The 11,736-nt window shown below is 40.1% G+C and overlaps 2 protein-coding genes across 2 annotated transcripts; both read right to left on the reverse strand.

The window, feature by feature from the left end:
- Window positions 1-616: 616 nt before the first annotated feature.
- Window positions 617-6,664, reverse strand: LOC127757013 (heat shock protein 90-6, mitochondrial). Its single transcript, XM_052282420.1, has 20 exons — window positions 6,378-6,664; window positions 5,817-6,020; window positions 5,652-5,725; window positions 5,389-5,514; window positions 5,216-5,309; window positions 5,032-5,115; window positions 4,759-4,902; window positions 4,565-4,678; window positions 4,430-4,486; window positions 4,273-4,347; window positions 4,043-4,147; window positions 3,236-3,367; window positions 3,053-3,145; window positions 2,870-2,947; window positions 2,526-2,780; window positions 1,993-2,095; window positions 1,561-1,735; window positions 1,376-1,481; window positions 1,203-1,292; window positions 617-1,040 (listed from the first exon to the last, which is right to left on the reverse strand). Exons 1-20 carry the CDS (start codon window positions 6,516-6,518, stop codon window positions 855-857), a joined length of 2,436 nt encoding a protein of 811 aa, XP_052138380.1. The 5' UTR covers window positions 6,519-6,664; the 3' UTR covers window positions 617-854.
- A 769-nt stretch (window positions 6,665-7,433) lies between these two features.
- LOC127757014 (uncharacterized) lies at window positions 7,434-11,736 on the reverse strand. The gene is made up of 4 exons (XM_052282421.1): window positions 11,540-11,736; window positions 11,359-11,452; window positions 8,907-9,099; window positions 7,434-7,872 (listed from the first exon to the last, which is right to left on the reverse strand). Exons 2-4 carry the CDS (start codon window positions 11,410-11,412, stop codon window positions 7,742-7,744), a joined length of 378 nt encoding a protein of 125 aa, XP_052138381.1. The 5' UTR covers window positions 11,413-11,452; window positions 11,540-11,736; the 3' UTR covers window positions 7,434-7,741.

The raw sequence follows: 11,736 nt of genomic DNA on the forward strand, positions 1-11,736 counted from the left end.
TTAAGCTCGGCCATAAGTTTTCATGTCCAATTTTAATTTCCCGTCTTATTTAAATTTTTTTAGAATTAAAGAAAAATATAAGTCACGCTTAAAGTACTATTTATATTTTATTATTTAATTTTAATAAAAATACTAATATTTGAAAAAAATTTAAAATAAAAATAAGTCACGCTAAAGTGCTATTCATGTTTTATCATTTAATTTTAATAAAAATACTAATCATAAACAAATTTCAAATAAGACAAATGATCAAATGATCAAAGTTAGAAAAAAAAAACAAACGATCAAAAGTCTAATGACTACGTTTAAAATGGACAGTACATACTGGATTGGAATATCTTTACTATAGTCTACAAGTGTCTTTCTTTGATGACCAATGTCAATGCTAGAAGAGCAATATGACAATACACTAAGAGACAAAGTAGAGAAAAAACAAATCTGACCATAAATCATTTTAAGAGGCGATTCCTTGCATTACTTAATAGAAATTCAAGCAATATATACCAATAAGAAATTTAGAGCAGGACGAATATTGCTTGAATTTTATACTAATACTTGATCATGTTTTACTTGCGCAGGAGATAAGTGAGCAATGGAAAAATTGGAGAGCAAAGGATTGTTTCAAAGTAATTGTTCCTAGCAAAGAAACCATTATTCCTAACATAACACAATCCTATTGGTTTAACACACAGCTCATTGCACTGGCCGCTCAACCAAACTGAAAAAAAAAAATTCTCAGCGTTTCGGCAACAAAATTAAGCTACAATATTCTGGGAGGACGGCATAATCGTATGAAATGGATCCGAAAAAGAACCTAAGGTTTATAGAACTTGAGGCAAAACTCGACGATTCCCTTATTTCTTCTGGCTATCGTCCACCAACTCCGGCTCAATCACCTCGGCTTCAATCGGCTCAGAGCTGACAGGTGAGTCTCGCTGCAGGTTCATCTCAGCGGGTTGAGCGTGCGAGGCCCACTTGCTGGCCATAGCTGTGCTCATCATCTCATATATCTTCCCACTTAGCTCAGCAGGGTTGTCAGGCTGCAATATGATACCACAAATGAGATGACACAAATTGATGAAATTTAAACAGATTACGACATTCAGTATAGAAAACATGCACAAACGGTAAGGCGGAATATCCTATCATATCAAATGGACCAGGGTTATTTGATGGAAAAGAAGGCAATCAGGTGTACTTACTGTAAAGCCACTAGAGATCATAGAAGTTTCAAACAGGATATCTACAGCCTTTAGAGCTTCTGGGTCATCAGGGTTGGCTCTGCAGGCAGCCTGCATTGAGGAGGAAAAAGGAACCCATAAGGACTATCAGGAAATTACAAGCGCGAAGTGCAAACAGCAGACCGAACACTTACATTCAAGCCCTTGATGATCTCATGCTCTGGGTTGATTTCAAAAACTTTCCTAGAACGCATGAAATCCAGAGATGACATGTCACCCATAGATTGCGCTCTCATCAACCTGTTAACACAACAATACTATTAAGAACTTTAAGTTACAAGAATTATGTGCTAGAAAGGTCAACATGATAGAGACTAACCTTTCCATGTTCGCAGACCAACCAAACTTAGCTGCAACTAGAACACATGGTGATGAGCTGAGACGGTTTGATATATCAACTCGAGCAACCTTTTCACCCAAGCGTTTCTTGATCCAGTCACATGTTTGGCTGTATTCCTGCTTGATCTCCTTCTCTTTTTCCTCATTCTTATCACCTAAGTTACATTATAGATGAAAATCAGAAATCAGGAAAAAAGATTTACACGACTGAAATGAGGTAATTGTCCCAATTCTGCAAGGTTACGACATTGCCTACATTTATTATATAAACAAGACATACAGGGCTCTATTCATTATATTAAAAGGGTGAAATATAAACAAGTCTTGCCATAATGAAGGACAATAATAATTCTCATGTGGCAAAACAACTATTTTCAAACAGTAGGAGGTTTCAAAGATTGTGTATGCATACCTAAGTCCAAGTCTTCCTTGCTAATATCAACGAAACGCTTATCCTTGTACGAGTTCAGATTTGTGACAGACACTTCATCCATTGGGTCAACTAAAAATAGAACCTACAAAATATACACAAGTTAGAACCGTCACAAAAAGGAAACAAGTGATGAAGTGAATCAACTCATTTCTGGGTAAAAGCGTTAATCAGTAAGACATGTAAACAAATACAGAAACTTTGTTTTTGCCATTCAGCAGTACTGCAACACTGTTTTTGCCATTGGGTTCTCCGGCTAAAGCCTTCTAGATGGCTAGATGTCAGTGAGATAGTAGCAAAAACAAGCATGTTTGTTCCAGTATTTGGGAAAATATAAGGCATCTCAACTATGAAATTCAACAGGCCCTGAAGGCCAGTAAACTATATTTGCCTTTCAGGGCAAAGTTTGCATGGGCAATGAATGCATTCAATAAAGCCCAGAATCCAATAGCAAAATATAATTAAGAAATATGATCATGTGTCTGCAAACATGGTAAGCTATTCACAGTACATACCTCGTACTCTTTTTCATTGAGCTTCTCCAGGAAAGGAGCATGTTTTGCACTACTCAAACTGTCCGCAGCAATGTAGTAAATGTCCTTTTGCTCAGGTTTCATATTTTCCACGTATTCATCCAAGCTAATTAATTCTTCATTGCTTTGAGAAGAAAAGAATCGGAGCAAAGGAGCAATTCTCTTGTGATTTTCCTTGTCTTCCATGCAACCCAGCTTTAAGAACTTGCCGTAGTTTTCCCAGAACCTTTCATAGTCCTACAGTAAATTTCAGGTGAGAACTGAACTACTGAAGGATAAGGGAGAGAACAGAGGCATCATGCACAAAAGGAAAGTAAACAACTTACATCTCTGTTTTCGCTACAAGAGATGCCAAGTATCATATCAAAGGCCTTTCGCACCAACCTCTTTCTCATTATACGCACCTGTAACAAACAAGAAGGAAGAAAAAAAGGAAAGATAAATCAATGTTAGAAGATCATGATAGAAATGTACAAGACATAGACAGAAAACCATTCATTAACACTTACAATTCGGCTTTCTTGCAGGATCTCACGAGAAACATTTAATGGAAGGTCATTTGAGTCAACAACACCCCTCACAAAGCTCAGGTATCTTGGGAACTGATCAATAACATTTTTTTATTGTCAGATTTCCATGGTTATCTAAAACTTGACAAAGAATCATGAAGAGCTGCTGTGTATTAAGCATACCAGTTCCCCATCAAAGTCGTCTGATATAAACACACGCTTAACATAAAGCCTGATATTTTTGGTCTTCCTATCAGTTATATCCTCCTTCTTTGTAGCAGGCACATAGAGAATAGATCTGAATTCTACTTCCCCCTGCATGAATAAAATCAAGCACAGCCAAGTGAGCCTGTGAAGTGCAATCAGGCACAGTTTTACCGTGAGATAGACAGATGTGCTATATTGGTGCCAACCCATAAAGATAAATGAACTATCACATGGAGATCGGCGCAATTCTAACCAAAAAGATGAACCAGTTTGGCATCTTTGCCGCACTGATCACAATATCATTTTCACTGAATAATGCAATACAATGTTACAAAACCAAACATTCGCATGCTTGTGGATATCCAAAAAAATATTTGAATAGAACCACCATAATTGAAATGAAGAGTCGCATATGCAGCAATAGACATGTATTACATAACTTTACCAGCTGAGTTAGTGTTAACAAAGGATGAACTATTATCTGTTCCTGTATATAAATATGTTTGCCTGATGAATAGCACTCGTGTGTCTTTGACTCTTTGTGAAAGAATAGTATGAAGATATTAATTTGGTCACAGCAGTTACAGAATACTGTGATATCGCAAGTTTGGTTAAATTTGTCAAATGTATAAGCATGAAAAAAAACTTGTCTTCATAGAATAGTCATGCACAATGAACATATCATCAAAATAACTGCACTGCTACCTATATCAACCTTGATTCTGGTTCAATTGACAAAAAGAAAGAATCAACTGATAACTAATCAAATGCAATCAGACATACCTCTGTAGTAAAGTGTGAGGATGCTAAGGGATCCATGTACTCATTGAATGTCTTCTTGTAAAACTCATTGTACTCCTCAGTTGATACCTCTCTAGGGTTCCGAAGCTACCATAAACAGAGAATGAAAAAAAAAACTTCAGTTTTTTTTTTGGAACCTTCATATTTTCAATAAGTGATGGGTGCATTCATTAATAAAAACATATTAGCACACTGAACAGATCAAATCTCACCCATATAGGTTGTGTTTCATTTGTAAGCTCCCAATCCCAGTACTTCTCAACAACTGTTTTTGTCTTTTTCTTAACCTGTTAATATCATAGTAATACAATTATGCACAAGTATTAAGTATAACAGATTTATCTTGGCAGAAAAGCATATCACAGTTACCTCTGTTTTAGTCTCATCGTCGCCTTCTTTAGCTTCAACAGGTTCATCGACCTCAACCTAAAAGAGCAAAATATGCCACAATTAAATTGATGCATTGGTCCAATAAAAAATAATTAACAAAGGAAGAGCGTTCACCTCTTTTGTGTAACCTTTCTCTTGCCAAGTATAAATAGGGAAGGAAACAAACTGTGAGTAATTCTTCACAAGTTTCTGAATCTTCTCAGGGTGTGCGAAACCCTTGTCCTCACGCTGAAACAATACCAAGAATTGTAGTTAGAAACAGGTCATGTATAAAATGAGTTGGATGATATCAAAATAAGCAAATAGACCTTAAGGTACAGAGTAAGGCGAGTTCCCCTAGGAAGGAGCTTCTCTGGGTCTGTCTCCTCTCTAATGGTGTAAGAACTAGATTCTGCCTCGCCTTCCCAAACATATTGCTTGTCAGATTTTGGGCTCTTAGTTGACACTGCAACCTATTAGACAAAATAAATAATATTCATGAAATATTAACATGTCAGCCAAGGACAATGGGAAATAAACACTAGGTCATTAACAGCCAGCTATTAACCTTCTAATTAAAGACAATCACGATAGCATCTTACCTTATCAGAAACAAGAAACGCAGAATAGAATCCAACACCAAATTGACCAATCAAGTTGCTGTCAACACCAGCCTCTTGGCTCTCCTATTATATAATATACTTAAGATTAGTAATATGACAGGATAAGAAACAAAGAAAAATAAGGACATGAAGGTAACATCAGCAAAGTGCAAATGGAACACACCTTTAGTGCCTTAAGGAATTTGGCAGTTCCACTGCTTGCTATAGTTCCAAGAGAATCAACAAGTTCTTGCCTCGTCATACCAATCCCAGTATCACTAAAGATAAAAAGGAGCAAATGCAGGCATGAGTTTGCAAGAAAGGAGCCACATAATTGATCAAGTAACTAATACTTACGTGATTGTTATTATTCCATTCTCCTTATCTGTTTGGATGCGAATGTCAAGACCAGCACCATCCTTTATAAGATCAGGATCAGTGACACTAAGATACCGCAACTTATCAAGTGCATCACTTGCATTGCTGCAAACAGATACACGATGAAGAAATTAAAAAAAATTAAACCATAGAGATCAAACTAAACGCACAAGAGTAAACCAAGATGATGATTAGTACAAACTTCAATTAGTGAACAACTTATGTTCTTGAATGACACCCACCTGACAAGCTCTCGAAGAAACACCTCCTTGTTGCTATACAAGCTGTGAACAATCAAGTCCATGAGCCTATTGACCTGCCATGCACATTGGACAATATCATGACACCGTTGGTAACACGAGATTGATTAAGAAAAATAAAACATTAGCCATTGCTCCAGTAGTTACCTCTGCCTGGTACTCATGCTTCTCCACAGGTGGCGTATCAGAAGAATCAACTGCTGCAGCACTCGATTCATATCGCCTGCCAACAAGGGAACCCTCCCTCAGCTTGAGGGAGGCAGCATTGTCGGTCCCGGTAAGCTTGGGCGCAGCAAGCACAGAGAGCAACCTCTTCTGAAGCTGAGGGACACCAGGCTCCCCATTAATCACCTGAGAATCGGACGATACATGTGGGTTGTGAGTATCACATACAGAAGCTCAAAGGCTCGACTCAATTCAAACAATCAATCAGACAGTAAAAATCTAATGATTCCCCAATCGACTATTAAATATCACAATCAACAAGATGAACTTAAACCAACGAATTAGCTTGAATTAACACACACCGCAAAATTAACTCAAATTGATACCACGTAATGGGCGAACAAGAGTACTATACAGATTAAGCACCACTCAATTTCCGCTAATTTGCGATCACGACCAGCCCCCACATTTTCTCTCTGAACCCGCAACCAGCCCGAAACAGCCGCAGCCGTAGAGAAAGTCAAGGCCGGAGATGGCACGTACCGAGCGTGGGGGCGCCGAGGAAGACGAGACGGAGGAATCCCCGGAAACGGCGGAGGCGACGCCGGCGGCGGCGCGGCGGCGTGACCCGGCCGCCGCCGCCGCCGCGGCGGTGCAGACGGAACGCCTCGAGGCCCCGAGCATCTCCTCCGCTACTCCTACCACCGAGGAGGGGGAGCGGGAGAGCTACCGCGGATTCGCCGAGGGGAGACAGCAACGGCGGCGGCGGCGGCGACGGCGAGGCGAGGGTTTTGGAGGCGGCGGTAGGGTTTTTGTGGGTGCGGCGCGACGGAGGACGGAGGCGTATAAATGGCGTGCGCCTTGCGGAGCAAGAAGATGGGGGGTTACTACGGGTCACTGACCTTGTGGCCCCACCGCGTGGGCCCCACTGTCAGTGAGAGGGCGGACGAGTGGCCGAGGGTTTTTGGGGGGAGAAGGTTCTGGATTGGCTCGTCGCGGAGATGCTAGGTGCACCTGCGGTAAAGTCCAGCGTAACTGTTTTGAGACGATGACATGTGGGGTCCACCCCGTGGGAGAAGGTTCCAGAATCCAGAAGGCTAGCAAGAGGAGGATTACGGCTGACAAGTGGGCCTGCTTTTAATGCGGGCCACCTGTCAGTCACTGCACACCTCTTGCTTGGATACGGCAGAAGGTTCTGGATACACGTGTACTCCTGCTACATTGTACAGATACAATGTACACGCCCAAGGGCCAGGTCTAGATACATATAACCACCAAGGATATCTTTTTCATAACAAAGACATCAGTAAAATTTATACAAATGATAAATTTTACAGAAGTATTCCTAATGGAAGTTTTAGTGATGCGGTTCTCCCTTGTTCATGTAAATTGAAAAGTATCAATGATGCAAAGTTTTTGAGTGATTGACCAGACAGATTCTAATTCTACAATGTCATCAAATAAAAGAAATGTTGGAAGTAGTAGTTTTTTTTTTTACCAACACCAAATAAAACATCTGCATTTTCTGCAGATTGATCAAGATCTCTAGGGGGATCAATCTTTCACAAGATAAAAATACCTACTAGAACAAGCTCAGACTGACTTGCAAGCAGCAGAAACTTTTAAGGGGAACCATCTGCACAATATATGTATCTTGTTTGTCTACACCAAGGTTACTATTCCAAACCCTATATATCATGATTAAAACAGATCAAGAAAAAAAAGGATAAGAGGACCGGTTGAACATAGTAGAGCAGCATACTTCTGCTCTTCACAGCAAAAGACCTTTCATATCACTGGGAACTAGCACACCAACGGTGTGCGGTTGCAGTGCCGCCTCCACCAAGAGGAGCTGGAAGGCGGGGTAGAACGGCGAATGCGCAAAGATTTGAGGCGGTGGATGGGTACTAGGGCTCCAGCTTCAGGGAGACGACTCGGGACTGCCGGTTCCGCTTGGCCGCCCTCACGAACACCACCGATAGGCATGACGGCGCCCACCATGGCCTGCGGACTTCTTGCTCCCCTTTCAGGCAGGCCACTGGAGATTAGATTTTGCAGGCGTCAGGTAAATAAACATTCAGTGCCAAAACACCAACCAATTGAGCAGTTAGAAGTACATATCAATATCTGTGTGCAATCATGGCATCTTAAACTGTCTACAAGAACCAAAAGAGAAAGAAAGAACTCTTCAAAGAATGCCGAAAGTTTGCAGACTTGTATGGCAAGTTCATTAATCCATCAGACAAGTTCAATGGTGTAACAAGGGTGTATTTCTAGATCAGTCTTACATATTGGTCTACAATACCCATCAGTACCATGCTAGAATCCAAAAGTAGATCGAAGTGATGGTAAGGATGGGACCAGATCCAATCACAATCACCTTTTGCTAATTTGCCAGTATCCCAATTATCCCCAAGTGCTTGTGCAACAATGTTGTTCGACATAATCAACCAACATTCCAAAGATATCCATTCATAATTAGCAAAACATGCAGCATAATTCAAAGTACTATTGACGCGGACCAGATCCAATCACAATCACCTTTTGCTAGTATCCTCATCCCCATTATTCCTAAAGTGCTTGCACAATAATACTATTCGGCATAATCATCCATTCAGCCAACATTCCGAAGATATGTATTCATAATTAACCAGGCACACAGCATGTTTTGAGGTAATATTGATGCTTAGTCAAAGTTGACTTTTGAATAATGCAATATATGTTGATAATTGGATCATGGTTTTTTATCTATTTGTGCTTCATATTTACATCAAAACAAAATAAAAGGAATCAATTTGCATAGCACCATCAAAAACTTTTGAGGGGTAAAAGTTAAAACAGTGACCTTCAACCACTTCAATCAACTAGTATTTTGATTGGTTTCGAATTTGACATAAAGCATGGCATTAGTGAAAGGAAAAGAGAATTTGATTATGACGACTGCTTGGCACATCATAAAATCAAATGAGAAACAAAAGGTAAAATATGTAGCAGCAAAATGCTTTTAGAGTAGTAGAAATGTGTTATGGTTATTCCTTCGTACTAAAGGCTAAGGCACAGAAATATACAAACCTTTGATGCGCCTCAACTCTTTGCACAATGTAATGAAATCTCCCCATTTCATATGGCACCTCCTGATAAACCGCAGAATCTGTTCTGTAGTAAACATCGACAGGCTTTCAAGATACTCTCCATTGACACCGTTTTCCTCAAAAACTTGCCTGTAGCTGCCAAGGTTTATCTCTTCAAGCCATAATCCAACATCCTGAAAGAGAATTGATAATCTTAGGTAAATATTAAGCACCTTGAGGTAACATGCCCTTTCGATCATGCACATGACACTAACTGCTATATGTTCAAAACTGCGAATAGGTAAATATCAAGTTAGTCAGTTAGAACAAAAACAGATTGCCAAAACATAAGGATCAAATGAAAACACTATTTCAGAGTAAATATCACCGCGTGATGAGATCCTTAAAATGATTAAATGAAACTAAGATGCCCTTTTCAATTTTACAGGAACCAAAACCCACATAGATATGAATGACAAAAAGAACAAAGAGCGAAAAGAGAAAGCATAGGCACATGAAAATTAAAAGGCATGGTAGATATGGTTTAAACATTATGCTAAACCTGCTTGTGTTAGATAACACATGCAACCCTTATGAAAAGTTGTACTACCTCCGTTTCAGGTTATAAGACTTTCTAGCATTGCCCACATTCATATAGATGTTAATGAATCTAGGCACACATATATGTCTAGATTCATTAACATATATATGAATGTAGGCAATGCTAGAAAGTCTTATAATATGAAACGGAGGAAGTATTCCATTGTAATGAAAGGAACATTTCAATTGATGCACATGAAAATTCAAGTATTATTCACCACCGTCAATGTGCCTCGAAACAGATCCATTTCAATTCAAACCAATCAGCCCGTCTTTTATTTATTATAATGCATTTGGATGAATCTTGGAAAACTTTGGATAGGCTGTACAGTGCATGTACCTACATATGCATGTGAAGATACATTGTTCATGATTGAGCACAGCTGTCCTCAACTTTAAATGATAAATAATACTCCCTCCGTTCCCAAATATAAGCATCTCTAAGTTTCAATTATTGTACACGATATAAGCATTTCTAGGATACTGATTCCAATGCATGGGAATCTAGCCATTTTTCAACCAATCAGGTGCTTAGAAAGGTAATCCAAGCAATTCAAATCTGACACTGATGTGACTGAAAGGGAATCTTTTACCTCAACCTTAGTATTTGCTAAACAAACTTGAAATGCTAATATTTAGGAACAGAGGGAGTAATACTTTAGATGGTTAGTGACAAAGATATTTATGGAGAACCAGCTCACCACATGAGTTAGCTGCTTGTAAATCTCTCTCTTGTTTAAAGTTGAGCACAATTTCAGCCAACAGAGCAGTACTCAACCAAGTAATACTAAACATATCTTGAGTTCGACAAGAGTTAAAATCTGGTCTGGGCTGCTCCTCATCATGAATTAAACTTGGGCTAGCCTTCTAGGTTAGTCCTTAATCAAACTTTGTCTTAGCAGGGGCTATGTTGGAGGTTCAGGTTGCTACAAATTTAGCAGGGCTTGAACTGAATTGCACATAGGCCCAATGTCTAACAAGATAAAATCCGAACTATTGCACTGCAATATTTACAATCAAACTAGTTATCCTTTGTTTAGGCGTTCTAGCTCAAGATAAGAGGTAATATATGCAGTCAGACAGTATATAGATGTCTAAAAGGTTGCATTTATGCCCATTGCAACACAAATCAGTATCATACAATGGATGTATTATCCCATATTGTGCCAAAAAAGTATATTATATACGCGATTGTAATACAAAGCAAAAGAGCGCCCCAGTTAACTGAACTTAATGTAACAGCATTCACTAGGCCAACGAAAAGCTCGCAAACAAATGCATGAAACACATGTATCTTATATGGTCTGATGGTTTTCCTTGCACCCCAGCACAATGGCATCAACACAATAGAACCCATCACAAGCTTTATAAAGCTAAACGATCAATGATTTACTGAATGACAAGTGCAAAACAAGTGAAACCTCGAACAAAAGCATAAGATATGCAGGAAGTACAGGGAACTTTATTACAAAATCACATAAAAGATTTATACTAACCGCAGTAACCGCTTATGAACTGCCTACGAAAAAGTCTGGCAATTAACAGCATATAAAAAATGTACCTCCAAATTTGGCCCCCACGAGTCCACCCTCAAATCCGAACAAGCAATCTACTAAAGCTAAGAACTGACTGAACAACTGCAAACTGAAAGACCAATCATATCAAATGTTCCCCCCCAATCCCCTACCAAAAAATTCCCCCGAACTAAAGCCCCACCTAGCTGAAATGCGGCGACGAAAGAGCCCCTAAATTTCCACGAAATCAGCATCCAAAACACAAATTAGTCGGTGGAGAAAATCAGAAAAAGAAGAAGAAGAAGAAGAAGACGGGAGGGAGTCCACAGGTGAGCGTACCTCGACTGTCCAGATGAAGAAATCCAGCGGCTCCGGCGACCGCCCCCGGCTCATCTCCCTACTCGGCTCCTCCCCGCCAGCAAATCCCCCTCCCCTGCACACACACACACACACAGATCAGCCAACTCACTCCCCAACCGAAAGATTCCCCCAAAAACAAGAACCAACCCCCGAAAGCTACCGTTTCTTGGATCCAACCAGCGACCCCGATCTCCCCGGAAGGAGGAGCACCGCCGCCGCTCCCCGCAGCCGCTCCGGTGGCAGAGCTACCTCCTCTCACTCTCTCTCCTCTTGATGGGAGCGCGCGGGGGGGAGTGGAGGAGGGGATCGCGGGGAGGTGGAGACGAGTGGGGAGCTCGGGAGGGTGACAGATGCAAG

The sequence above is a fragment of the Oryza glaberrima genome, chromosome 12 (assembly GCF_000147395.1).
Source record: "Oryza glaberrima chromosome 12, OglaRS2, whole genome shotgun sequence".
NCBI classification, from domain to species: domain Eukaryota; kingdom Viridiplantae; phylum Streptophyta; class Magnoliopsida; order Poales; family Poaceae; genus Oryza; species Oryza glaberrima.

Excerpts from the sequence above, each read along its gene's own strand:
- LOC127757013 (XM_052282420.1), bottom strand. The coding sequence starts at position 6,518 with ATGCTCGGGGCCTCGAGGCGTTCCGTCTGCACCGCCGCGGCGGCGGCG. Across the intron at positions 4,903-5,031 it reads CGTTTCTTGTTTCTGATAAG|GTTGCAGTGTCAACTAAGAG; the intron begins GTAAGATGCTAT and ends TTTGTCTAATAG. Across the intron at positions 1,736-1,992 it reads CAAGGAAGACTTGGACTTAG|GTGATAAGAATGAGGAAAAA; the intron begins GTATGCATACAC and ends AATGTAACTTAG.
- LOC127757014 (XM_052282421.1), bottom strand. The coding sequence starts at position 11,412 with ATGAGCCGGGGGCGGTCGCCGGAGCCGCTGGATTTCTTCATCTGGACA. Across the intron at positions 9,100-11,358 it reads TCTTCATCTGGACAGTCGAG|GATGTTGGATTATGGCTTGA; the intron begins GTACGCTCACCT and ends ATTCTCTTTCAG. Across the intron at positions 7,873-8,906 it reads AGAGTTGAGGCGCATCAAAG|TGGCCTGCCTGAAAGGGGAG; the intron begins GTTTGTATATTT and ends TCTAATCTCCAG.